General features: G+C 46.9%; 1 protein-coding gene across 2 annotated transcripts in view; it reads right to left on the reverse strand.

The window, feature by feature from the left end:
* The window catches only part of prkcab (protein kinase C, alpha, b), a 63,496-nt gene that overhangs the window by 17,338 nt on the left and 19,856 nt on the right, over positions 1-26,302 (reverse strand). For both annotated transcript variants that reach the window (XM_086055451.1, XM_086055450.1), the window contains exons 3-5: positions 23,442-23,524; positions 4,667-4,778; positions 2,688-2,816 (exon numbers count right to left, since the gene is read on the reverse strand). In XM_086055451.1, coding sequence (XP_085911577.1) covers positions 2,688-2,816; positions 4,667-4,778; positions 23,442-23,524 — 324 coding nt within the window. The remainder of the gene's footprint in view (positions 1-2,687; positions 2,817-4,666; positions 4,779-23,441; positions 23,525-26,302) is intronic.

Below are 26,302 nucleotides of genomic sequence, written 5' to 3' on the forward strand. Positions count from 1 at the left end.
CCATGTCAATCTAATCCGCACCCGGCCCTTCCCAATCTGTTCCGCTGATGTAATTTCCACTAAATTCAATGGGACTATTTCTTTAACCACCAATCCGATTTCACATCGGTCCTCACTGGCCTTCGGTGGCATCAACCGTTTTTCGTCCTCTGATTGGTTGACAAGAGCAAAACTTGTCCCGGCTAATTTGGCCTGGCACAACCCATCCGTAGCCATCCGCGCACATTAACACAACGTATCGGCATTTTTGTAGAGTTTTGATGGGCTCTCTACCATTTTGTACAGCTCGCCACTGCAGGATTTACTGATAGTCTTGGAGGATTGTTCCCGGCTTCGAACCTGAGGCGAGCATGTCAGCCTTAGGAAGTCTCACCCTGAGTAAACCACTGTGTGCCTGAACCTCACATGCCCTTTCTGTGTGTGCGCGTGTGTGGAGGCCTTTTCTTGAGACTTCAAAATAAGACATCTTCCAATGCCCTCAGGTTATTTATGTCACTTCTGCAAGGAGAGAGGACAAAAGGGGGGGGGGGTTGCAGTAGGTAAGAGGTCGACCTTAGCGAGCATGACAGAAGGCGTTATGAGGAAGGAATGAGCAACACAATCCATAGTCAGGAGTATTAGAACTCATACAGTAAGTCAAAATTGGAGTGGGAAGAGCTTCCGGGAAAACTTTGGACAAGGACTGGTGTGTCCCAAGACTCTGTCTGAGAGCGCCATCTCTTGATGAAATACATTCTTGGGCATATTTCCATCAGTTCAATGCACATTGTCACTGATATGCAGTTTAAAGACGCCCCAGGGGTTCTGTGAGAGGGGACAAGAGGTGACGTAGGGATTCAAACGGAAATAATGCCACAATGCTTGTACCCCTCGAGTCATGCAGGCTTGTAAAGTGGGCACAGGAAAGAAGCGGAGGGAGAGCCAAAGTCAATATGACAAGAGGGAGAAGATGGAGTGTCAGGGGCAAGTGATGAAGAGGAAGGCGCGTCTGCGGCGAGAGATTTGTCGCTTTTGCTGACTGGAAAGATTGAATCAAGTTCACGCTGAAGGGAGCGGTGAACCACACAGAAGCCCGCCACTTGTCTGCGGGAGACAAAAAACAAAACAAAAGCCAACAAGCTCTGGCTGCACTGCTCGCACACTGCTGCTGCGGCCATGGAAGCGCCGAGCCTCCACGCAAGGAAAGAGAACAGACACTGCCTGCAGTTCTCTTTCTAGACCCGAGAGGGACCGTAGGATTTTATTTTTTATTTTTTGAAATCAAGCCAACCCCTCCCCACCTCTCGCTTTCAGTTGCTAATGCGAGTTTGCTCTTCTTCAAAGAGAGTCGTCAAGCTGTTTATCAGCCCTCCCGCTTGTCCAAGGAAAAACGTGAAACAGCACGAATGACATGTTGTGCATTTAAATCGGGAGTCTCCGATCCTGTTCCTGGAGGGCCGCTTTCCCCGATGTTTTCCATCTCTCCGCTGCAACACAACCGATTCGACTAATCAGATGATCGGCAAGTTCTGCAGAAGCAGCGAAACACCCCCGATTCATCCGGATCAGGTGTGCTGCAGCCGGCAGAGATGGAAAACATACGGCCTTCCAGGAACAGGATCGAAGACTCTTGATTTAAGGCACCCACATAGCCTCCGCTATCCGAATGCTAACATACAATGGGTACACGGGCTAACAGCTAGCGTCTGCGTGGCGGTGTCGATATTCGAACACAACCGGTGCTGCAACTCATGTGGACAGACCATATAACCATACTCTCGCTCTTCAGACTGTTACTTTTGAACGTTTGCCATACCTTAGTTATATTTTCTGTGATTTGTTAATTCAGTTGCTAGATCAATTCTGACCAATTATGTGATGAAACGATTTTGATGGCTTAGAGGGATTGCTATCCCAGCGTCTGCTTCTGTTCTGCCGATTTCCTTTTACAGTTGACGCTCATTGATGGAAGATCACGTACAGGAAATACAATCGTCCTCGGGGGACCAACTAAAGGCACGTTAGTGTAAATGAAGTGTGAACTATTTATAGCGCGCACACCACTGTGAATGCACTCCTCCTCCATTTGCAGCTGCAAAAAAAAAAAAAAAAAATTCCTGCACGACTCATTCACACATTGGCTTGCTCACTTTCTGCTGTGTGTGTGTTTTTCCTGTTTGAGAACCGCTCAGCGCCGCATCAATCACTCTCGCCTCATTCCTGTGTGTGTGCAAGAGCGAGGACGAGGTTGCGCCGGTGACCCAGCTGTCACTTTCCTTTACCTCCTCAAGGGTTATTATGCGGCGCTGTTCTCCAATCCAGGTGCTGCTTTTGAGCGACAGGCTCATTTGGAAGTGACGCTCTACCAACAAACAAATATGCGCAGGACTTAGTAACGCTTTTTTTGAATGGGCGTATTCTGCCCTCCCATTGGCTGTTGTCTTTGCTCAACGTTAAGTGCAGTTTAATTGGGCCGCTCGAATGGGGAGCTGCTCTCTGAGTCATGTGTATATGAGAATGGTAACCGCGGAAACGGCGACTCTATCCCCGCGAGTTCAACTGTATTTACTTCAAAATATAATACTGCTAATAATAAATGGTGCTGTTGGTGTTTTCGGGGGCACCGGAATGGATTGATGGCTTTTCATTTCGGTTCATTTCAGGCGGGCAGGCGGGCAGGCGCCAGCGCAGCCACACTTGAGACCCACCTGTGACGTGTAGCCTGTCGCCGCTGACCTCGATCTTGAGGAAGAGGCGACCCCGGCGCTCGGTGTGGTCCGTCCCGCACAGGCTGGGCACGTTGACCACGCATTGCTTGTGCACGTTCATGTCGCAGGCTGGACGGGACCGGATGTGAGGCAAAGCAGAGCAAAAGTCGTGTTAGGCTTCAAAGAAAACAAAGTGCAATTTCTCATTGAGACAAACCTGGCTTTTATACAGCCAGGAGGAGAAAGGAGTTCTATTCCATGCACATCTGGCCGTTGATCTTTACCAGGCGGCATTTTTATCTCCATTCATACACAGTGCATGGAGTGCACTCATGGGACAAGTCATGAGGTACACACCTGCACCCACTAAGGAGATCATTTTTTGCATTTTTTTCAAGCAGTCAGGTTGAGATGTACCAAATTTTCAGGCCCGAAAGCATAGAGAGCAAAACTTCCACTCTCTTCCACCTTTCCTGCCTGCACTTGGTCGACCTGTGGAGCCAACACCTCGTGATGTGGAGGAGACAAGGACGCAAAGCAGAGCGGGGGGCGGGGGGGGGGGAGAACCTCGCTATGGCCTCCCCCGTACCAATTTGTTCTGCCTCATTCCCATCTGCGATCAGGCCTCCGAGCGGAGACCCGCAGATGGATGGAGCGCCAGAGAGTGAGAGAAGGTGATGGATGGAGATGACTTGGGAAGGTGAGGGCCACGGCGTACCGAGAGGAAAGAAATGTGATGAGGGCCAGAGAAATGGGGGAATACCGACACAATCCATCCATCTATCCCTTTTATAGACAGTGAACCAGCGTTTTCGAGCCACCCGTGAAAAACGGTGACATAGAGAGGCCACCAAAAGTCATGAAAACAACCTTTAAAAAGCATTGTAAACTTTTTAGGACAAAAAAAGCATAAAATGCATCAAATCAGAAATCATGGTCTTGAACCGAACATGCAAGTTTTAGGAATGTTGGAACATAGACAAGCGAATCGCTCGAAGACCGCAGAGGAGACAGACAGTAGTACCCAAAAAGTTTGGAGTACCACCACATTTTTCATGAAAAAGAAAAATGGTCCAAAGCTTAATGTGTTTTGCAAACGTGACGTCCTCGTATCACATGAGGCCGCACACCTCATTTCAGCCAGCGTCTACGTGATTTTTCTTCTTCCCGGACACATTTTCCAGCAAGCAGAAAAGTCATGCAACTTGGATATGTTTGCCTGAGCAGTTTACGTTAAGTTCAAAGCTGTTGCCGCTTTTATTTCTATTTTCACTTTTTGGTCATTGGCCTCATCAAGCAGTTTTTTAAGAACTTTGGTTTGGATCTTTGTTGACTGGTTTCATGTATTTGAGCTCATCTGTTTGACAAAAGGTAGCGTTTAGTGAAGCTATAAACAGTTACGTTAGCTTTTGATAAGGTGACAAGCATGCGGCATCTTTGCCAGTCGCTGCCGATAGCTAGCAGCTAGCGCGAGAAGTGAACAAACGTAACAGTCGCTTGACTTGTTTCTGTTGTTAGGAAAAAAAGGACAACAAAGTGCAGATGCACAAACTGCTATGCTAGCTTGTCATGCTAGCTTGCGAGCCTTTCACTCTTTCATAAGTTAATAGTCAGTCGATGGCTCACTATCTAGCGGGTAGTGGGAAATGCTAACATAGCAGTTGACATCTTCCCTCTTTGCTGCTTCTTATCTAGCACGACAGACAAAAGACTCAAGATGTTTTTCAGGTGTGTGATATATTCTAACATTTTACACCCTAATGTATACTTAATTGCCCCTCCCGTGGGTGCCACTGTAATAAGGAAAGTAGGAAACTAAAAGTGGCAGGATGTGGCTCCTACATAGAAGCACATAGCTTGAGACATTTGAGTGGAAACTTTGTGTGAGGTGACTTTTTGACCATCGACTGTACTGCCATCTGTTCTCACTAGGGATGGTACAAAGAGAGAATCCATGAACATATGGACGCCATACTCACTGTCACATTTCATGCCCTGATGGATGAGGCCGTACAGCAGTGAGCCACAGTGGTCGCAGAAAGTGGGACTGCCGTAGGAATGGATCTTGAACTTGTGCTTGCTTCTGGGGTCCTGGAAACACCACAGCGCTTAGCGTGGTTAGCATGTTAGCGCCAGGACACTGACTCCCAACCAGGGTGCCGCAAAACAAAAAATGATTATGTATTTACTGGACGTGCCTTTACTCAGCCATCTATGGCAGCGACGTATAGTGACAGGCACGACAATAACTTTCACTAGCTGATAGAATGTACAATTAACCTGTGCTTTTTATTACTTTATGTTTTTAACATGTATTTATCCAGCTTGGGCAACTTATCAGTAGTTGCTCTGAAAGACTACGCTATGTGCTTATTTTGAAATTATCCATAGTGGGTAATTCTCTTTGTCTTATGTTTAGTTTGACAGTAAAGTTCAACTGGGAGAAGCAATAAACCGCTTGAAGCCTCCCTTTTGAAGATTGGTTCCATATTTGGCAAACTGCTGCTAAATCGATTCTTAAAATGAAAAACAAAATCAGTCGAACGATAGCTTGTTTCTCGAAAAAAAAAAAAAAAAAATAATAATAATAATGGAGGCCCTTGCATCTTATGGCACCACTATATTGTCCTTGACACCGGCGTGTGATGTACCTTCTGGCTACTTCATCTTAACAGAACCACTGAACTTTCCGCCTGAATGAGAACAGTTAAGTAGCTTTTGTAGCCACGGATTAAAATGAATGTAAAAGAGAGCGCGCTCCTGTATCTTATCCATCCATCCATTTTCTAGAGTGCTTATCCTCATTAAGGTGGCGGGCAAGCTGCAGCCCATCCCGGCTGACTTGCAACTTCCATCTGAGAAAGACACGGGCGTAGATGACGTCACGCGCGCGGCGTGTGACTGACGAGAAGAAAGCAAGCAAGAAGGAGGCAAAGCAAAGAAAGCCCAAATTCCCAACTTTTGCGTTGCTCCTGTGACACTTGCCGGTTTCACATCGGTTTCAGTGCTCCAGCGTTACAAAAAAGCACAAATGGGCACGGTCAAGCAAGCGCGCGGCATGCCAAGAGATGGCCAATGGAGCAGCTGCTGAAGCTGGCCGCCACATCTGGCACAAAGATCTTTCAGGCAAACAACTGGGGATTGACACTCCGATAGGGTTCCAGGAACCCAAATTCAAATGATGACACCGGACCGGACAAACCGAAGCGCAAAAGACGTCCGTTTGCTTTCCGGATTGCACAAGTACTACGACGGGAATTTCTCTGAAACTTTGTGGAATGGTGACGCGCACATAAATAAACGAGTTGGGTGAGGATAGGCGTACAAATAAATCATCATGGAAGTAGTCGCGACGAGGATAAGGGGAGCGTGTGGATATTTTGCGATTGCTTGTCCCGTTCGTTGGCTGGCTGCATTTGGGCGACTTTCTGCGCTTTGCTTCAGAGTCATCCGTTTTGAAGTCTTGCCGATCAATTGTTTGGTGCCGTCTCGGTGTCAGGATGTCAAATACTCTCAAATACCAACTGCGGTCGACCAACAAAATGTATCGGTCCATTTGCAGATCAAAGATTTTGCTTTTAGCTCCTGTTGCTCTTGGCCTCAATGGATTGCGCTCGACCTCAAAGGTCCCGCTCTAAACGTTAACTGATGAATAGCACTTAAACGCGGGCCCACGTCACTGAGTGCAAATCACACGAGGAGCTGAGAAAAATCTGGCAAGAGCGGAGAAGCGGAGGGAAAATGCATAATGTGGAGTCGTTCTTGTGTGATTGGCAGAGGAATGACGGGTCCAGGAAAATTCGAATGGGCACGAGGCCTTGCTATTTTTGCTCCTTGGCACCAGCCCACCTTGAGGGAGGAGCGGGTGGGGGGAAAAAAAAAACGCAGATGGTGCGCTAATTCGTGCCTCTTGTGTCTTGGGGCCTCCTGGGTCTTCCTGCATTGTGGGCTCCTTTTCGCGATTCAACGTGGACAATCGTGGGGCTCGTCAACGGAACCTGAAAAACATCATCGGCCTGCCTCCGCCGCAGACGAAAGACTTCCAAGTTTGTCGCACGTGCGCGTTTTCCCCCCACACTGTCTTTTGTTGCAATCTTAATTGAAGCTCCTGCGGAAACTCAAACAAGTCGGAGGCAAGACGTGAATTCGGTGCCCTCAGGCTGCTCCGTGTTTGCTGGCTGTTTACCGACTCCTTCGCGTGCCTGCTTTCAATCGGCGCCCCCGCCCCACATCACCCCCATGTAGACGTGCACAAAACTGGAAAGGCGCATTTGACCTGGTCTGACGCACGTCGTCAATTCGCCTCTGTGATTTCTTTCCACTGCCACTAAAAACATGTTCAAGGTATGCAGGTCACCTTTGATGAGAGGGCCACGGCAACTACCGTTGCACTGAAGAAGAGCACGGATTGTAAAAAAAAAAAAAAAAAAAAAAGACTTTGCATTGATTGTCTCCAGAGTGCCAAGCCACCCAAATTTGAAATCAAACAACCAAGCAAATCTTCTTAAATCTGCCCACTTCTGAAAATATGTCTGTGAGGGAGCAGCGCTACACTGTTGCATAACAGTGACGCTAATTTACCTTTTTTTTTTTTTTTTTTTTTTTAAAAAAACGCCCCCGCACCGAGCTTCTCTGCCCATGACTTAATTTGCTAGGCTAGGCAAAGATCCAAAGGCACTTTCAAGAGATGGTCAGAGTCCGGCCAGAAGACGATACGGAAGCACGACCGTGTCAAAGTAAAAAGATAAGCAGAGCTGCAGTGTTATTAGTTGAGCATTAGCTAACAGTGTTGCCAGCTTCTGTTAACCGGCACATTCTCAAACGTCGACGTGGGGGTGGGAGGTATTTGTACGCTTACATGAACCTGCGGTGGCATTACGCAAGCCTCATTCATCGACATCCAAGTCTGAACCTCTTGTCGCTATTGTGCTTTTTCCTAATATGGAAATGTTACAGCTCCACCTGCTGCTTTGGCATGCACTTGACAGCCTGCAAACGCATTCTCATGTGGAAGTAGAATACGTTTGTCAGCGGCGACGCAGATGGATTTTTTGGGGGGCGGGAGGGGGACCGTTGGGGTGATGTGATCGTCAGAATCCTTTGAAATGAAGCAGAAGAGGAGTGGGACCGACTCTGCAATGAATGAGTCAAAAATGTGAATCACGCTGCCATTGACTGGCACGTCGGAGGATAATTTGCCTGTGATAGAATCAATGCGTCTCCTTTTGGCTTAATCCACCATATCATTTGTTGTAATTATGTTGTGATTTCATATAATACGGCTTGATTTTGCTGTGAAGCAACAGACAGACTCCACAAAGGACAATTCCGTCTTCAATTAACCTGACATGAATGTTTTGGCAATGTGAGAGGAAGCCAGCGAAAAATACAAGCAGTCGGTACTTGGATACAAAAACGTACATACGCTCGTCTTGTCTTCCCCTCTCTGGAAATGAAACCCAGGGCCGTTTTTGGCCCGGCGGAGGACACATCACAGACGCAAAGGGTGACAAAGTGACAGGGCGGCGCCGGGACGCGCAAGCGTGGCCGTGGATGCGCGCAAGGTCACCACTTTGAAGGAGGTGACGGACGTGGAGCTTGGCTGCGCATGATCAATGGAAAGTTATGTCTCGATGCTGATAGAACCATGACGCTGCGACTCGGAAGATAAAAAAAAAAAAAAAAAAAAAAAGGAGGGTGGAGGGCGGAAGAACACGAGCTGCATGCTTCTACTCCCTCGAGACAGTCGATCCAAACTGGGGACTTTAAACATGAATGGAGGGTTGTACGTTTTTTGACCTGGGATGTACCGGTAAGGGTCGTTGCAGAATTGGAGGACAATTCTGGCACCAGAACTGTTGAAAAATAACATTTTTTGGTATGTTTTCTAGAAAAACAGGTATTAAAACCATCATTCCAATGGTCTCGCTCTAACATTGTTAGCCTTTTTATGAGCAATCTTATTTTTCATGTGCTGTGTTTGGCGCAACCTTGACAAACACGTATTTCAAAAATATTGCCAAATAAATCCTTTAAAACCAAGTTAAACTTGATTTGATTTACTCTAAATTCAGCAACAGGGTAGCAAATCAATGCTAATGTTAGTTTTTGCTCAAGCGTATGCGAGCTGTGTTAGCTGCTATGCTAACCACTCTGGAACAAACTTATCTATGTGATTAAAAAGAAGAACTTTAATGTTCACATCTTTTTCTTCTATTATGAGTAACATCCTTGATGCGTAATTTGAGAGACACACTCCATTATGACTGCAAACATGGACAAAACGTGAAAAAAAGGACTTTGCGTCCATCTACCCTTGGTCAGAGAGCAATTAGCTTGATGATGCCATTCCTGCTGAGTCACGCAGTTCATTTTTGGTTCACAGGATTTAGGAACAAGATTGACTGTATTACAATGTTACTGTATTACTGTAATTGTATTGAAAGTACTACAGTCATGAAGGTACTGTTTAGTTTTAAATAAACCATTGGAAATGGGGGCTTTCCTTTCCCACATGTGGGCATTTTAGTAAGTCAGTAACCCATAGCCAAATGATGGCTTAAAAAAACAATAGGGGTATTTTCAGTGAGCTGTTTTGGATGCGGTGAAGTAATCTTGCATGCGCAGAGATTTGCCGATGGGCTGCTCGTAGTTGTTTGATAGCCGCGTTTGTTTTGCGCCTCCTCCGATTGTGAGCCTTTCTAGTCTTGCTGGTGAATTAAACATGAAAAGGCATTAGAATATCGAACACGGCGTTCACTCGCGCGCACAGAGCGACGACTGAGCTCATTAGGTGGTACACGGAGCCATCGCTTGATTTTTGATTTTCAGTTCCGGGGACGACGTCGACGAAGGTCTCGGATAGCGTCATGTCAAATGTTGAGCAGAGAGGAGAGAACAGAACACACCGGCGCTTGGCTCTTTCCCATGCCCCCTGTTGGTCTAATTGGCAGGGGAGAGCCAGTGTTTACGTACATGCACACTGCACCTTTCATCATCATCAAACACGGCGATTAATGAGACCGACGAGGATATGACGCCTGTTTGACATGTGCGTGGCTAGACCATTTCGTTATTCTTGCAAACAATAGGAGCTAGGGTACGTCCGTTGACCTGAACTGCAAACAACGACAACAATTTGGGAATAGACGTGAATATTAGCGCAACTATCCGGTTAGGGTTGGATCTGCGCTTTTGCCACCTGGAAGTAGGTGCGACGGGTCTACAGGCAGCAGCCCCGCCTGTGCGGCCGCAGTCGACTGAGGCCAACGAGGCTTTCCAACAGGCGAGAGGAGCATCACTTCCTGGGTGCTTTACCCACGCCGCAGCCAGCTCAGTGGCTAATTAAGCTAAACGCTCGTGAGTGAGGCTGAGCAGTTCAGTGTCGTTGACTTAGTGGAGAGGGTTCGCCAGGTAATGGAGGAGTCCAATTAGAGTAACGGCGAGCGGAGCTTCTGGTGACAGAAATGAGTGCGAAAGCCAGGAAACGGTTCAAGAGAGAGAGAGAGAGCGCTGCATCTCAACATTCCGTCTGTTCATTTTCAATAGAGCTTGGAACCCCTCCCAGCTGACTTTGGGCGAGGCGGGTGTACGGCCGGGACTGGTCACCGGCCAATTGCATAGCGCATAACGTTAGTCTAATAGCACAATTAATCCACTGAGCCGTACTTGAATGTTTTTGGAAAACAAACAAAACCACAACAAATAAGAGTCCAGTGTGGAACCTTTTAAAGATGACCAACATCACAATCTATTTAGCGTTGCGCTGTATTTTATTTGATTGCTTTTACGACAGCAAGTTAAAAATGACTCCGACGGTTATGCGATTATGATACACCACTCTTATTATGGCTTAGTGCGGTTCACTTTTAACCACAATAATAAACATGGTTAAAGCAACGTCACACTCTTTTCTTCAGCAACTATACTGCACATGGTCACAAAAGAACCTGAAATATAACACAAAATGGGTGTTTAACATCGTACTGTATGTGGCCAATAACTGCAGTTCTCTTTTACTGCCCTCCTTACTAAACTAAAGAACTAAATTGAGCCTCGTGAAAAAAACGGTGTCGCCAAAGTTTCCGGGGGACAAATTGTCGAGAAGCGAAACTTCTCTGGCCATCAATCAATCCCTGTGTTCTCCCATGGCGGTTCGCCGCCGTCCTCATTTTACTCGTGTGCTTTTATTAATGCTTGGACTTGCAAAATAAAAAGCAGCCAACTTGCTTTTTACATACCTGCACATTAATCAGTGTGACATTGCCATGGAAACGGAGGCGGAAGGATCCCCGGGTGGAGACTTGTCTCTACGCCTCGCTCACGCAGCACGCATATGTCGACTTATGGCACGGGTACATTTCGGGACATCTATTAGACTTCCAGGAAAGCGTCAAAATGCATCTCGTTTGGAGTTCGGTCGACAACGTGCCTCGCGAGCGCCCCTTTTACTTCTCATTCATTGCAGCCTTTCATCCGCGGCTGTGACCGGCGTATTCCAAAAACAAATCATGCAACACCGAGGCATACTGTACACCGCCCAAATGACTCAACCTGACGCGTCGAAACCTCTTTTCCAGCATGGAAAAAGAATGTGCATATCCACACAGGAGCCTGTGCTTATGATTATTATTGAGTAGATGAAAATGGATGCACAATAATTAGGAGCAAAACTTGAGCAGTGCGCTTGATTATAGGAATATGTGCATGAAGAATTAGTCTCACACATAAACAAGCTATGATGTCATGTTGATTTCCTGTGGGAAAATTTGCTTTGAAATTTGCCGAATTCTGTTTGCCAGCTCCGCTGTAGTTCAAAAATGTATGGCTAAGCCCGGGTGAGTCGAAATACATTGCCTTTATTTGGGGGGGAAAAAAAACACACACAATGACCTAACTTCTTGCGAGAACACCAAACCTGATCAACTCTATTGGAATGTTGACAGAGCAACAACGTGGGTAACCATTAAACATGTTCAACTGACCTAAAGTAACAAACCCCGTTCATGTCATCTGTGAAGAGAGTATCCGTCTGTCAAATGACAATGACATTACCTTCCATTATCATTATCGCAATACATTTGCAGCGAGTGGCAGCACCCGCAGGATTCGATAATAATCGTCTTTATCTTCGCTGAGGATGAGCGCACGGAGCGCCGCGCAGGGCTCACAGGGTTCGGAAACATCAGCAAGGCAACAAAGCCAGGGGGATTGTGGGATGCGCATGAAGCTTATGGAATACATAAGATCAAGAGTTCGAGCCCCTTTGCGGCATGGGATGTAATTAAACACTTGGTAATCCTCTGTGGCCATCTGTGACAATAATGTGTTAGGATTTGATTATCTTGTGTATTGAGGGCAGAAGTGAGGATCGTGCCCAGAACCGTCCACTCGAAAGTGTCTTTCAATTCAGTTTTACAGATGAAATGGTTGCATTCGGAAAGCTCAATTCATTTGATTCAATTCAATTTTGAAGCATGATTGAACAATAGGGGTCCCGGGCTTGACCCCTGAGGAACCCCCATAGGCCAATAAGGGAATGTTAAGAAGTAAACCACACGTTTTTTTAAGTGTACTGAAGATACTGTAGTATTTATGTGTTTGAGTTGTGTCTTTAAAGGGCGTGGCCTAGTGAGTGACATTACGAGCTGGGTTGGCCCATTCAATAAACGGCTCAAAGTACTGAAATGAAATCACACGCGAACATGTTTTGTAGGAAGTGTGAGTGACAACTTTGCCCATCCAGTAGACGATTAGCAATGTGCCGCCGCTCCGCTACGTGTGCGCGGCCTCGCTATTCACGTCGGGGAAATTGCGTAAGCCACGCAGCTGTTCTCTGTTCCCTTTGTCAGAAGTACCGAAAGCGCAGCTTTGCTCCCAACCAGCTAAGCAACAGGCAGCTTATGCATCTCATCACTTTATCCGAGCCCTTTGCCTACTTGTTGACCGACGTCCTTTTTGTCCTATCTGTCAATTAATCCGAGACTTGTTCCGTTAACACCAAAAGATCAGCAGCCGGCCCATCGGTGGGCCGCTAATCCTCAAGGTGTTAGCGAGTGGTGAACGCCGGATTATCCGTACGATCTATACTCTCCTGATTAGACGAGTGGACGCGATGACATGAGATGATAAGATGACCTTTGACAGTACAATTCATAAATGCGCACAGCTTTGCAATTCTGAAGCTTTATTTGTGCTTTTAATTCGCCCGCCGCTATGTGCGTCCAACACTGAATTGATAAGCATATGGTTGTGGGGATGACGCAACGCGGTAACACAAACGTTGATATACTACATATGTTGAATTTAAGAAGCTGGAAGACAGTAAATACAGTAATCATCCCTTCTATTGCTGGCGACGGGTATTTCTATATCACCGCTATAATAGCATAATTAAATAGAATGTAAAGAAGAAAACAGTTTGCGCCTGATGACGAATTCGTTGCGGCTTATGATATGTGCAACTTTGACACCGGGGGCAGTACAATACAGTCGTGCAGACACAAAACGAAGAACACAACTATATTTCTCCTAATATTTCTCCATCTTGAATGAGGCCAACTGATTTGCCAGTCAGACACTCGCCGCAAAGCCTAAATATTCCCCCAGAAACACAAGCACCTGCAAAACATTCACGCGCATACATCCCTAAATAAACCCCACCCTCCAGGGATGGGGAGGCGGTGGGGGGTGGGGGGGTGACATTCAGCATCTTCACCGACACATTATATGCAACGTTGATGGTTGAGGATGAAGAGGGAAGCAGCCGGCCCCCGAGACCCGCCGCGTCCCCGGTGGAGCTTTGTCGGAGAGGCAGCGGCAGACACAAGAGCCCAGCGTGGCACCTGGGCCCGGCGCCTCCTGGGGAAAATTGATTGCCGTCTTTTGTCTGTACTTTTATCTGAGGGAACCGGCAGCGCCAGCAACGTGACTTGCAGCGCTTGTTAAAGGCCTACCACGAGCTACAGTAGAGTTGAAAATGTCAGCTCGCCACTCGCAACGAATGCAAATGTGACTCACGCTGCTCGTGGAAATTTTCCCAGTTGTGAACGGACGCGAGGGAAGCTTGTTTAGGATGAGAAAAACAGCAGGCACCATAAAACGCAGAAGCGGGCCGTGCATTGGGTGGCGCTACCAGACTGGATCCACCTCTTTTATTCATTGCGCCACGTGGAAGTTGCAAGTAACAACTTTTGCTCAAATTAGAGGATTGAAAACTGTCCAAGGAGGTCAAATTTCACTTTCTAATATCGCGTAAATTACATCGACAAGCGCTACTGATTCTCAAGGCCCCGGCCGGATTAAATTGCCATGGCGACACATCGATATGTTCATCGTTTGTCCATTTTAAACTTCAACTTGGGAGCGACAAACGGCTAGAAGCAAGCGCACCTATTTGGAGGATGGTCTTTTCATTTCCTCAAAGTGATCTTGTATGATAGTCCCCCATTTCTCGACAGCGAGACAGTGTGAGAACAGGTGCTAAAGGATATTTTAAGTGTGTTTCAATAAGTTCAAATGTGTTGGCAGGATGTGGGAGGGGAAAACCTTTTTCTATTTTTTTTTTTTAATGATGTCTCTATATTACGGATTTTCACCTCTGGCTGTTTGGTCTGGAACTTTTCCCTAGCAAGAAACAGGGTCTCACTGTTTTGGCCAAATATTGCCATAATATTGTAGTGTAATTACAATGTGATTCCCACATCACAAATTTGCACATGCCTCCAGTGGAATGTGCTCCGTTTCCCCAAATGGCCATATTTAGCCTTTTTTTCATTTTCAAAAGCGTTCACTTGGAGATCTATTTTCAAATATTTGTACCCCCCCAAAACAACACGGCATCAATGTCCCCCCCCCCCCCCCCCCCCCCCCCCAAGGAATCTCAAGTGGCTGTGTTTACCTTCAGAAGACAGCGGCGGCATGCTAAAGAGTGGCGCATCCAAAAGTCTTTCTTCACAGCAACAAAACTGGGTGTTGACGCCTCTAGTGGCATCGTTTTTTAAATTTTGTTTTTGATATCAATTTGGCTAAAAAAAGCTCCCATTGCTGATTTGCCGGTCCGCCCCACCCACCCCCTGCCGACGTCCCCTGGGGTCTCTCCCTGGTGGTGACATTAAACAGTGAGCTGCCTCCGCCTCCAGACGGAGGAATAGGTCAGCTCCCCGGTTGCAGTCCGCACCCCTCCAACCGCACGCGCACTGTTTACCTGTTTGCCAAAAGGACCATGAATAGATGCATTTCATATGCAAACTGTAGCTATAAATTATTCATTCAAACCCATCCGATGAATTCTATTGCATGACTTCATTGGCCTTCGATGACTGTACGCATTTATAAATCCCCTCTCATTCAACTCTCATTCCCCTTGAAAATGACGCTTTTTTTTTTTCTTTTCTTTGCTGCGCCTTGTACACAAGAGCTGTTTGCGTTCAGACTTTTTGACTACATGCTCATTTACGGATGAGTCGAAACAAAGCTGATTAGGGAAATATTTGCTCGAGTTGCATGTCTGAAATGCCTTTTTTTCAAATGTTTGCTTGGATTATTTGGATAAAATGCTCACAGACGCCCCAAGATTTGATGACATTGGCTTAAGCTGAACAAATCAAGCCAATGAATGTGCAACAAGAATGACTTCAACAATCAACTGTTTTCTTTTTATCAGAAGTCACAAGCACGTGAGGAGAATAGCTAGCGGCTGATGCAAAAAGCTAACATCCAACGTCTTGATTCAGCGTTGTTCTTGTCAAACAGATGGACTCAAATGCTCGACTGACAACAGCAACAAAATGCAAACTCGTCGCTTTGCAAAGTGAGTTGCTGGCACCTGCTGACCAAATAATTCCGGCGCGCGCACACGAGAGTACGACACCAGCGGCGCGCACGTGCCTCTTTGTGGGCGTCCGTAATAGAGGAATGCATTCATGGCAGCAAAGCAAATGGCGCATCCCCCGACAGCCTTAACGCTGGCGTTTGTGATGACGGGACCACAATGGAGGCGGAGTGCAGGAGTTGCAGGAAAAAGGTCAAGAACGAAGACGAAGGCCGTCTTGAAGTACTTTTGGAAAAGATTTCTGCCATTGGCCAAGTAGCGCCCGATGACCCAATTGGTCTCGTACAATTGGGCGGCTTTCAAAGCAGTACGACTGAAAAAAGTGACCCTCAATTGTGGCAACACAAAGCAAAAGGAAATCGGCCAAGCGACAGCTTGGTAGTTTGAAAAACTTTGCTGGGGCACTTGCAAGTCAAGGTGCTAGCGTACTTGCTTGAAATGTGCTTGTTATTGTAGTCAGGATTAGACATGGGCAAGTCAGATTTCAAAACCGATAAAACCTTCCACCAGCATCACACTGATGAGATGTGCTTTTATTTTTTAAATCGTCCATACAGGCAAAATCTGGCGCAATCTCATTTTTGTGCCAAGGCAAATTGAGTTTATCGTATTTTGTCAGACCGCGCTACGCCTCGCCTCGCCTCGCCTCGCCTCGCCTCGCCCGCATGCTGGATTTCATGCAGGCGCCGGCAGGCAAATTCTGCTCTACGCTGATCCGTGTGATGGATGTCATCGTATTTCATTCAGAAATCAATATGCATACAACTCTCTGAAATATTTGATTATTTTTTCTTGTTATTATCATCTATCCTTAAAAGCATTCTTGTACCGCGGAGGGGGATACTGTCCCACAGACCATCAGCATCATCCGCAAGTGAAAATGTACCTTGTGCTCGCCGATCTCCAGCAGGGACTGCGGCGAGTCCGTTTTGCTTCCGCCATGTAGACCGTGCGCCTCTCCTGCATCGTATTTACAAGGAATGAAGGGAGCCGGTTTGATTAGCCGGGAATCGAATGGACTGCGTCCACTCCGACAACGGCGCAAACGCCCATTCCTAACTGCGACGGCCGAAGAATATGCCAAAAGAAAGAAACGTGCGCAGTTCCCCTTTGCGCTAGACATGCGCTGTGCATGAAAAAGAGGGCCCGATGTCTCCTTTAAATATTGATTGAGCAATCACAAATCCATTGCTAATGTTGCCATTTATCTGCACGCAAAGGAACAAAATTAACTCGGGACTGGAGGAATGCCAAGAGCAAGCGAGGCATCAAAGAAACCAACTTCACTCGGATAACAAGGAAAAAAGTTCTTTTGTTTGCCTTTTAAAAGTTGCAGGGTGCAGGTTGGAGCGCATCGATTCATCCGCTGGCGTCCGCGCTCTCATGAGTGCGTGGCCACCAAACGACACTCATTAAAGGCAGCAAGCACAATCATTGGCAAAGGAATAAGATCTTTGCCACACTTTTGTGAGCTTCATGTCGCCCAAGGTGCCTTGCTTGGCCCCTTCCCGGATGTCGTCGCGACTAATTGCTGCTCTCATAGCTCATCAAATAGCCCATTATAGATTTAGAAGGCCCGCGCTTTTGTTGTTGATCAGATAGAGCAGACGCTTGCTCTTGAGGGGCCGCAGCAATCAAAGCGGGTCAGCGCCATGTGTACGCAACCCCGGAGAGGCAAACGTGTCAAGATGAACTCCTTTTTTGTTCTTTTCTTTCTTTTTTGAGCGTCCACCTTTCCAAGAAATTCGCTCATAAAAAAAAACGGTGCTGCGCTGACATTTCTAGGGCAGCTCTGTGTGTGTATGTGCGTGTGGATGTGTGCGCGTGTGTGTCTGGAAGCGTAGGTTTGTCTCCTTTTGCGACCATTGCTATACTTCCCCGCAATGCACTCAAACACAAACAGAAAATAAATACAGCAAAATAAAGCCTAATTCTAATTTCAACAGAGTAGACTGAAGTTAAACCCATTAAACCACACTATTTAAACACATTTTTTGAACATGAAAAAAGTTATTGCAAACAAAATGTATAGAACCTACTGTACAGAGGCGGGGCCTGCGGGGTGGCATGTGACGTCGGCAAGTCTGCGCGTGAGTGTCTGGGCGAGAGCTGTGGCTGACAGCAGCTTGTGTGTGAGTGCGCTCCGAGCATGTTGATGCCATATCCTTTTCTTCTTTATTCTTATTCTGTGTTTTTGAATCATCGCACTGTGGCAGGGGGGAGGGCTCGAGGGTGGGGGCGGTCTCCATGGGCCCTTTTCTTGGCTTCCACCATGTCCAGACTCTCGTGTGCAAATAGCTGATGGGCAATGATAGAAACTGGCCGCCAGCACTCCCACAGCGGCGCAGATACGCCGGCTTGTGCTCGACAACGCCCGGTCTAATCTGCCTCTGCGCCGATTTACGCCGCTGGCCGTGCTGGGTTTGTACAGGTCATGAAAAACAGAGCCTGTTGTATCTTTAAAGCATCAAATAGCCTTTGCCTTTGCCTTCCCCTTGATTAATGCTGACGTACAATGCGGAACGCCGCAGACAGGCTAATGACCAGCATCAATAATCACGGTCGGTGTTATGTTCTAAACCGTCAAGCAACAGATATTTGAACACAAATGGTGCATCGACACGTGTAGATAGACAATCTAACAATCCCTACTGGCATGTATAGTCTTCTCCCTTTGTGTATCTATGACTATTTATTGATTTATTTATGACACTATTACTGTGATGTCACCATGCTGGTTGAATAGGATCCAACTTCCTGACTTTCTCGCTGGCTGCACTTTCCCCACTGTGGAGCTGACGTGTGAAACCACAACGCAGCATCCCATTTGCGCCCTTCCTTCATGTTCGGCTTCCTTTGTGACGTTCATTAGCATTCCTCCCCGAATGTTCCCATAATCACTTTTTTTTTTTTCATAAAAAGGTGAGCCGGCTCTCAATTTCCCCACTCGATTCGACTGGCAAAAAGTAATGAAACAAGCCCGCTTCTGCTGTAACCTCATCATTTTTTTTTTTTTTTTTCCAAAGCCTTATTGTGTTTCTCCCCCTTGTGAACTTGCCAAGACGAGCACGTTTCAGCACATTAACTGTTATTAAAAGGGGATTCCGTACGCCCATTAATTAGTCGGACATAATTGGCATGCATTTTGATTGGCCAGATTAACTGTAGTTTATCATCCATGATCATCAGGCTTTAATTAGCCTCCAAAACAATCACACTGAATACGCCGCCCGGGGAAAAAAAAAGTAATAAGAGTGCAGGAGGATTTTCACTAATTGCATTCTCAAGCATGAGTGTATCATTTCAACGGTGTGGGTTGCGTCTGCATAATCATGGCAGTTCTCCAAAAGCTGCGCGATGGCTTCAAGTTAGGAAGGAAGGAAAGCGCGAGCCGCAATGCTGAAACGTTCCACTTTAATCTCCTCCGTCCTCTTAATTGCTTGGCTCTCATCTCCTGCTGCTGTCTCAGGTCTGCGGGCTCCATTTAGGCGAAAAGCCTTCCGTCATTGTCAGGTGGCGGGATGACGACTTTTAATGAGAAGCGATGGGAACCAAAGGGGAGAAGCAAAAAAAAAAAAAAAAAAAAAAGAGAGAGAGCGCACAGGCTGCTGTTGCGTAATCGCATCATTAGACGCGTTTCAGCACACTGACGAGAGGGGATGGACACAGTTGGTGTTGTTTTAAGCAGCTGGCCGTCTTTTTTTCTATTGCTCAATAACAAGGGTCATTTTTGTTTTTTTGTCTTTGAAGACGCACACCAGGGGTGCGCAAAGTGAGAGCCGCGTTTTGGGGAGTGATGAATGCCAAGGGCTACCACTTTGTCAAACACTTCCCAAACAACACAGCTGCTGAAAAAAAACCTCGCCGTGCCCACGGCAGTAATAATCGCACTTATGTGAGGGGTGAACATTTTCAAATCGGATCATTTCAGCAACAATCCGAGCAAATCACAAGTGAGCTATTTTTAGAACAGGCCCGAGGGGCGACTCATGTGGTCCTTGGGGGCGTGCCCTTGAGAACAGTAGTTGGGAGGGAAATTTTGAAAAAACAAAACAAATCATGGAGCTCACGTTTGGATCTCTATTGATCAAATTTCCTGAAGTACAAACATCTATTGACAATAACGTATCCTGAGTCACATATCAAATGAAATTGATAGCCTCTGAGGTTAGTTTTTTCTCTCTTCTTTTCCTTTTTCATATGGAGCCCAAAACTCAAAACATTTGCTCTCACAAAAAGTGAAAAAGTAACAAAGACTTAATAAAATATCAGACAAGTTGGATTGAGTAAGTCCTCCTCGGCAGTAGATGGCGCTACACTGCATCAGCGAATCATCATCTGCATCTTTGTTCACAATTTTTTTTGTCATTGTGTGAAATGAAATTTGATAGACTATATCAAATGTACCTGAAGTACATTTTGACGCATTGTTGGAGAAACACTTGAAGCCTGATGGCTTCACTCAGCATGATGACTCAAATGAAAACCAATCGATGCATTTACTCGTCCCGGCTTAAAGACATACGGCGAGACTTAAGAGCGCCCGTTGGGAGCATCGTCACATCTGTTCGCTCGCTTGACCTCAAAACGCTCTCAGGTCTCCATCAACGTTAAGTCGGCGCATCTTTGCGCCGCGACGTGTTGATGAGGCGAGAGAAGGTTCGCCTCTGCGCAGCTTAAAGCCGCTATCTGTTCACGTAGCGTGACGGACAGACAGAGAGAGAGAGAGAGAGATTTGGTATTGCGTAAGAGTGGGGGCTGGGGGTGGCGGGGTCGTCCACGGAGCTCTTCCAGCTGTTGCTGCAGGTTACCGCGGCGCTGCGGAGATGTAATGGCTCGAGACCGACATTATGACGGCTGTGAGACAGCGCAGCTAAAATATAGACGCTGGGCTCCTTCGGAAAGGACCTTTGTAGACAGTATCGACAGTACTGGCAGAATCCTCGCGATCTGCTTCATGCGGAACGTCACGTGACCAACAACGGGTGAGCTGTCTTCGTGTTTGCTTTGAGCTCGGCTCATTGACCCGAGTCTGCCGAACTCCGAACCCTGCTGGGTTTACATTCCATCAGCATTGAGTGATTTATCGACTATAATTCAAAATGGCGCAAGAGGCCCGGGTGGCGCTAGATTTGGAGGCGAGACGCTAGCAAGTCTCAAAGTGCCACACAATGTCAACAGTGGCGTGAGGCGAAAGAAAGGAAGAAGTAGTTGCGTCGCGCCTCGGCTCAACCGCCTGTCAGCGTGACGCAAGCCTCGGCTTTCATCCTCCGAATGTTATCCGGCGATGTGACAAACGCGCGTCGCTTCCACGCAGCATTTCGGAAGGTCAACCGACTTGATGATGAAGAGGAGAGCGCAGGTTGAAATTCGTCATGTGTTCCCTGTTGCCGTTTTGGGAACATGGGCAGCGTCGGGCCCGAGGAGCTAAAGTGAGCCTCTGGTAATCGAAGTGACAAACTGCAGCTGATTTAGATTTACACATGACCTCGTTTGGCTGCAGCTGATACTGAAGCTGCAAGCAGAGCGACAAATCTTTCGTGCCTTCTTCTTGTTTTTTGGGGGGATTTTCTCTCCGTGTGAGCACGCCGCCCTCCCTGTCAATGGACACGACAACGCAGGAGGGCCTTTTCGTGGCACTTTTGATGGACGGACGGTGCAACGTTACGGCAAATATGTGGAAATGAAGCATTGAACAGCAGAGATGTCGCAATGTTTCCATGATTAAATATGATACAGGCTTCATTTGACAATATGCGATTTTGATTGGATTATCTGAGGACTAGAACCAGAATAAAAGTGAGCCTAATGGTAATTGTTCTCTTGCCTTGAAAATCAAACTTCAAACCCCAAACCCTTGTTTGAAACTAATTTGAAACCTGTCATAGAACCCTAATTTGACATCCAAACCTTGTCTTGAAACTCCAACCCTTGTTTAAATCTTAATTTGTCACCTTAATCCTGGGCAGAAACCCTCATTTGAAACGCTAACCAAAAACTAACTTGACTAGGCTAACCCGGATTGAACACCCTAATTTGGGGTAAACGAAAGCTCTTTAGGCATTCGGTCACCTGCTACGATTTGTTTATTTTTCTCGGCTCTTGTCTTGGACGCCATCAGATTGTGCAGGTGTACCTAGCGTCGTGTCCGGTGAGTGCAGCTATCGTTGATATCTTCTCCCATGTCCAAACTCCTCTGACACTCAAGAGACGCCGATGTAGCCGAGGTCTGCCACCGCCACAAACGCCACAATTTGGCCCGCGGTGTCGTTTGCGGCAGACCAATTACGGGCGGCCTGAAGTGCCTCAACGTCCAGGATGAGTGTGATGAGGAGCAGAAGGCCGCGGGCGCTCCGACTTGTTTACCTTGATACGCTTGTGAGAGGCTGACCTGCGTGAGCGAGCGAGTCAGTGAAACGCCGCGAAAGGCAAAACTCAAACCCCCCCCAAAAAATAGAGCAAGGTCAGTTTAGAGTCTTTGATGAAGCTAATATGCTAGCACGCAAGCACGAGAAGACCAGAAACTCACAACTGCGAGGCAGACGCACTAAGCGCGACCACACCAGGCTGCCAAGTCGCATCGTATCTTTGGTAAATATTTCTCCAGTTTGTCCAGTACGACGTCGAGAGACACGTGATGCAAATGTGCTAACACATGCTGTAAAACGCTGCGCAGCCGTGTCGGTAATCAGGGCGAAAGACAGATGGTGCGAAAGAGGATTTTCCGACGCGAGTAACGGCAACATGCGAAGCATAATCTCCCGCAGTCGCCGGGGCCAAATCTATCGGTCACATGAAGCCTGATCAAAAAGGAAAGATTTGCAAGGGACTCCATCCGCCTGAACGACGGCGGCCTTTTTGGGCGCACATGAAACGCGGTTGTGAAATGCGTATTGTTTCTCTAGGGCTGAGTCACGGGTTTCGGAGTGGTCCTTGACAGATAATGCCCTACTATTTACCACCTCCACTGCACAATGTGCTGAATGAAAGCGCTTTGCGCTTAAATGCTAATGCCAACATCTGGCCCTCTGTGACATGCGAGCGGATCAAAGCATCTGCCGGACGCGTGACGCCATTCCGAAGACCGGCGGTGCGAAAAAGGACCGACCGACCGCGTGTGTGTGCGTGTGCGTGTGCGTGTGAGAGAGTCATGAGGCCTGACTGATTCAGAAGATGACTAGCAGAGATGGAGGAGTAGGGGTGCGACGGCGGGACGGCTGGACGGACGGCCGGACGGACGGGTGTTAGTGAGTCATAATCGCTCGGTCACAAGCCGATCAGAGTTGATACGTTAGCGCATTGATGTGTGTTGCAGAAATCCTCCCAGTGGATAAACGGGTCAGGTTTAGGCCATTTCACCACTCCGCTTGTATGAACTGATAAAAAGTCATCTTAAAGATGACATATTTGGACTTTGAAACAGAGTCCAGGTCTCTTCACTTTTTGACCGCAAGCTGTTTTCAAAGCGGAGTTCCCCGTATCAAAGTAAAAGCAAATGTTTGATGTGGATTCAACATAAAGACAATCACCCTGCTTTCTTGGAGGACTGCAGAAATCAGATTTCCTGTTGACATGCTGAAATTCTGAGGATTTGGATAGGTAAAAAAAAAAAAAAGGGGTACCTAAATTCATGATGAAATATAATATTCAATTATGCCTTCATGTGGTGATTAAGGATTGTAGCTCACGTGCCTAAATAAGGTATTTAACCGTCGTGAACTACGCTGATTTCAAAGTCAACTCAATGAATCCATCTATCCAAGACAAGACACAAGAACAAGAAATGATTTCCTGGTCTTTGGGATGGATCCAACTTTGCCACATTCAAAGAACGGATTCGGCCAGCGTGTGATGCGATACATTCGACGGGCACGGCGGATAGTTAGCCGATACGACATTCTTGAAAAGCATTCACAACTTACGTCTGTGTCGGGACCTTTGTCAGCTCCGGGACAGGAGAAGGTTACAAACTCGTGGCAGCGCTTGTGAACGACAAAACAGCACACTGGAAAACAAAAGCGAGAGACAGAGAGACAGAGAGAGCGAGAGATGAACAAGTCAAAAACGTCAAGCGGGCCGTCTTGACACACAAACAGACGATTGGGTCGAATTCACCTCGTCATGTTTTTATCTGTGGCGCCAGTGGTCTCCGTTATTCACTGAAAACCACTTGAGCCGCTTCATACCTCTACGCAAAAGTAGTGCTTGGGTGCAATCTTGTTACAACAGTGTTGCTTTGGCACCAGCTTGGTGCCGAGCTATGCCAAGTATGTTGAAGTGAGTAGAGTAGCGTTATTTAGACTCAAGTAGTGCATTGGCGGCATGTCGGTGCCAAGGAACTATGGAAAAGTGGGTTGAGGAGCTTCAGTTAGACAAAAGTGACGCTTTGGTCGCATCTTGGTGCCAAGGAACTATGCTGGCGTCGAAGAGCTTCCGTTAGACAAAAGTAGTACACCGCGCACAAAAGCAATAGGAACCCAATTTTTTTTCACGCGTCGGGGTCTCACTTTTTTAAAAATCGGTTGAATTGTTCAAAATATAAGTGTGTGTGTGTGTGTGTGTGTGTAACCCCGCTTTACTTGTAAACAAGGTGCAATCAACAAACGCTGCTTTCCCGCAAGGCAGGCAAGTTGGTGTAAACGAAATCAACCAATCAAGCTAGCTCGCGCGCGCACGGCAACGCAACGCACGCTCAATCCCACACACAAAATGTCACCGGCGTCACTGATTGCCGTTTTGCTCGACGCCCGACGTGCCGGTCGTGGGGGGCCTGGCGCACATGACACCTGACGCGACTCCCACCTCATTTCTCTTTTTTCTTCTTTTCGAAGAAAAGCCAACGCATGGACATCTGTGACAACACGATCGCACTCCGTCTGTCCGGCTGTATTCTTTTGTTTGGAAGGCCTGTCCCCCCGTGCCCCCCCCCCCCCTCCCCGTGCCCCGCCCCCCGCCCGTTCTCACACAATCTGTCTGCTCCGCTTTGTGTCCAGATGCGAGAGAGCTGGCCGGTCATGTGCGCCTTCGTGCAAAGTCAAGTTTGCCACAGCATTTGCCCACTGAGAAGTCCAGTAAAAAAGCAGCAAGTGTTCTTCTAATGAGCATTTTCAGTAGTAATGAATGTTTGCGCGAGGAGAACCTAATAGTCTCCGGGAGATGAATTTCCCCTCAGAGTGGAGGAGCGGCGAACAAATGAATCTCTTTCACCAATAGAGAGGAAATGTGAGAGGGATAAACAACTCAGCAAAAGAGTTCTTCCTCGCACTTGTCATTTTTATGACAAAGCGTGCCACCGAAAGAAAGCGCAGATGCAAGCTGGATTTAGCCGAGACGCAACTGGAGCAAACGAGCTTGCCGACAATAAAGGGGACACGGGGCGTCTGCGTGTCTCTGCGTTGAAAAAAAAAATGGTGTTTACTTCATTCGGACATGTACATCGTACATGATTAAAATGCGTTAAACGAACATTTCGCTGGCGTCGGGCGAAAACCTCACATTTAATCTATTTTTTTAAATTTACACTTTCGGTCAGTCCACCTGCGTAGGTTTTATTTTGACCCATTATTGACCAATCTAAAGAGTTTTAAATGCCTTGTTCTCTTTCACGATGCAATGCTAACGGTTGAACAAACTTGCCATTTTTGGGGTCCCCTGAAAAGTGACTATTTTGGAGGTACGGGGTTTTGGCCCAACGCGAGTGATCTATCATTTGAATATTTTTGAGGGAAAGAGTAGAAAATGCCATCAGCTGAGCCAATTTTTAATCACGTGCAACCGAAAGTGACATACTTTTTTCCCCTCAGTGTCTGTGTTGTAATTTCAATGCAGAGAAGACGTATTCCAAGTCATAATCCGAATTTCAGCATTTTAGCGCACAACACAAATGTTATGGCGACCCTTGCGATCCACATGCTAGCACCAAATGTGATTTCTGGACTCCTTAAGGCTCACAACAGATGGAAGATGGTTCACTGTATGAGCGCACTCCCACAAGCAGCCCTCTTAATTCTTCTGTTGAGTCCAAAACAGCAAGAACAAAAAAAAGACAACAGCCGCCCCAAAAAAAACAGTTCACAACTTCATTTAATCCTTGGGAAAAAGTAAAATGATTGTTTTTCCCTCTTTCTCAGGTAAGGCTTTACAGATCTCCGCCGTCAACGAAATTAAGAAAGCATTTGAATTTTGGGAGCAAAGCAGCAGGGCATGAATCATCCTGGCTTTTGTCACAGCGTTTAAATAAGGATGAGGATTCATTGTGGTTGATCGGCTTTCTTCTTCTGCCCGCTGCCTTCACACAATTTGGGAGTCGGGGCCTTCGATGACGTCCGCATTTGCATCTTGCCATCAATCAATCGCTCCTTAAAATGCACGTAGACACGCAGGCAGTCGTCACGCTCGCCGTTTTGACGCTCGGTGCTGGGATCTGATTCGGGGGGACAATTAACTGGCCAATGCTGCATTCGGAAAGTCTGAAATCTCAGAGCTGTTTCTGGGGAAATTGCAGTGTCGCTTGATGTTGGAGCTCCTACTGGCCAAGGGAAAAAAAAACCCATCACCTTGAACCTTGACTTCGGTATAGTTGGATGTTACATTGGGGTTGCTCTGTCCTTGAGCTGCTATGGGGAGATTTTTGATCACCAATTGAAACTTAATATAATGTTTTGTAATCAAGTAAAGTGAAGCAAGAGAGAGGACTTAAATGGGACAGGATAATTGAACTCATCCTTCTGTATGCGTTCTACTCGCCAATGGACGAACTCTCAGCCGTTGGAAAACTACGCTT

Source organism: Filicampus tigris, chromosome 16, assembly GCF_054856515.1.
Source record: "Filicampus tigris isolate MCC_2025a chromosome 16, RoL_Ftig_1.0, whole genome shotgun sequence".
Lineage (NCBI taxonomy): Eukaryota > Metazoa > Chordata > Actinopteri > Syngnathiformes > Syngnathidae > Filicampus > Filicampus tigris.